The sequence below is a fragment of the Penaeus monodon genome, chromosome 20, assembly GCF_015228065.2.
Source record: "Penaeus monodon isolate SGIC_2016 chromosome 20, NSTDA_Pmon_1, whole genome shotgun sequence".
NCBI classification, from domain to species: domain Eukaryota; kingdom Metazoa; phylum Arthropoda; class Malacostraca; order Decapoda; family Penaeidae; genus Penaeus; species Penaeus monodon.
The window spans coordinates 23,069,057-23,069,291 of NC_051405.1; the positions used below are offsets into that span (position 1 = coordinate 23,069,057).

At 43.0% G+C, this 235-nt stretch overlaps 1 protein-coding gene across 1 annotated transcript in view; it reads left to right on the forward strand.

Annotated features, from left to right (window-relative positions):
• LOC119585948 overlaps window positions 1–235 on the forward strand; it is a 20,468-nt gene that overhangs the window by 9,268 nt on the left and 10,965 nt on the right. The window contains exon 8 of the mRNA XM_037934662.1: window positions 93–218. Coding sequence (XP_037790590.1) covers window positions 93–218 — 126 coding nt within the window. The remainder of the gene's footprint in view (window positions 1–92; window positions 219–235) is intronic.

The following is a 235-nucleotide window of genomic DNA, read 5'->3' on the forward strand; positions in this document are numbered from 1 at the left end:
TTTGCGAGTGCTTTATGCAATTATCATTTTGTATTATCCATATCTCTGAATACCAATTTGCTTGTTTCTGTTACCGATAATAAAACTTTTAGGTTGCAAACCGAAGAAAGGTTGTTCGAAGAGAAAAGGATATTGCACGAAGGAGAAATGCAATGCAGACGAAGAGGAAGTTAAGGGCGGTTGCCAGGGACCCAACTGCCGCTGTTGCGCTCCCGGAGGTAAGTCCCATTTTCCG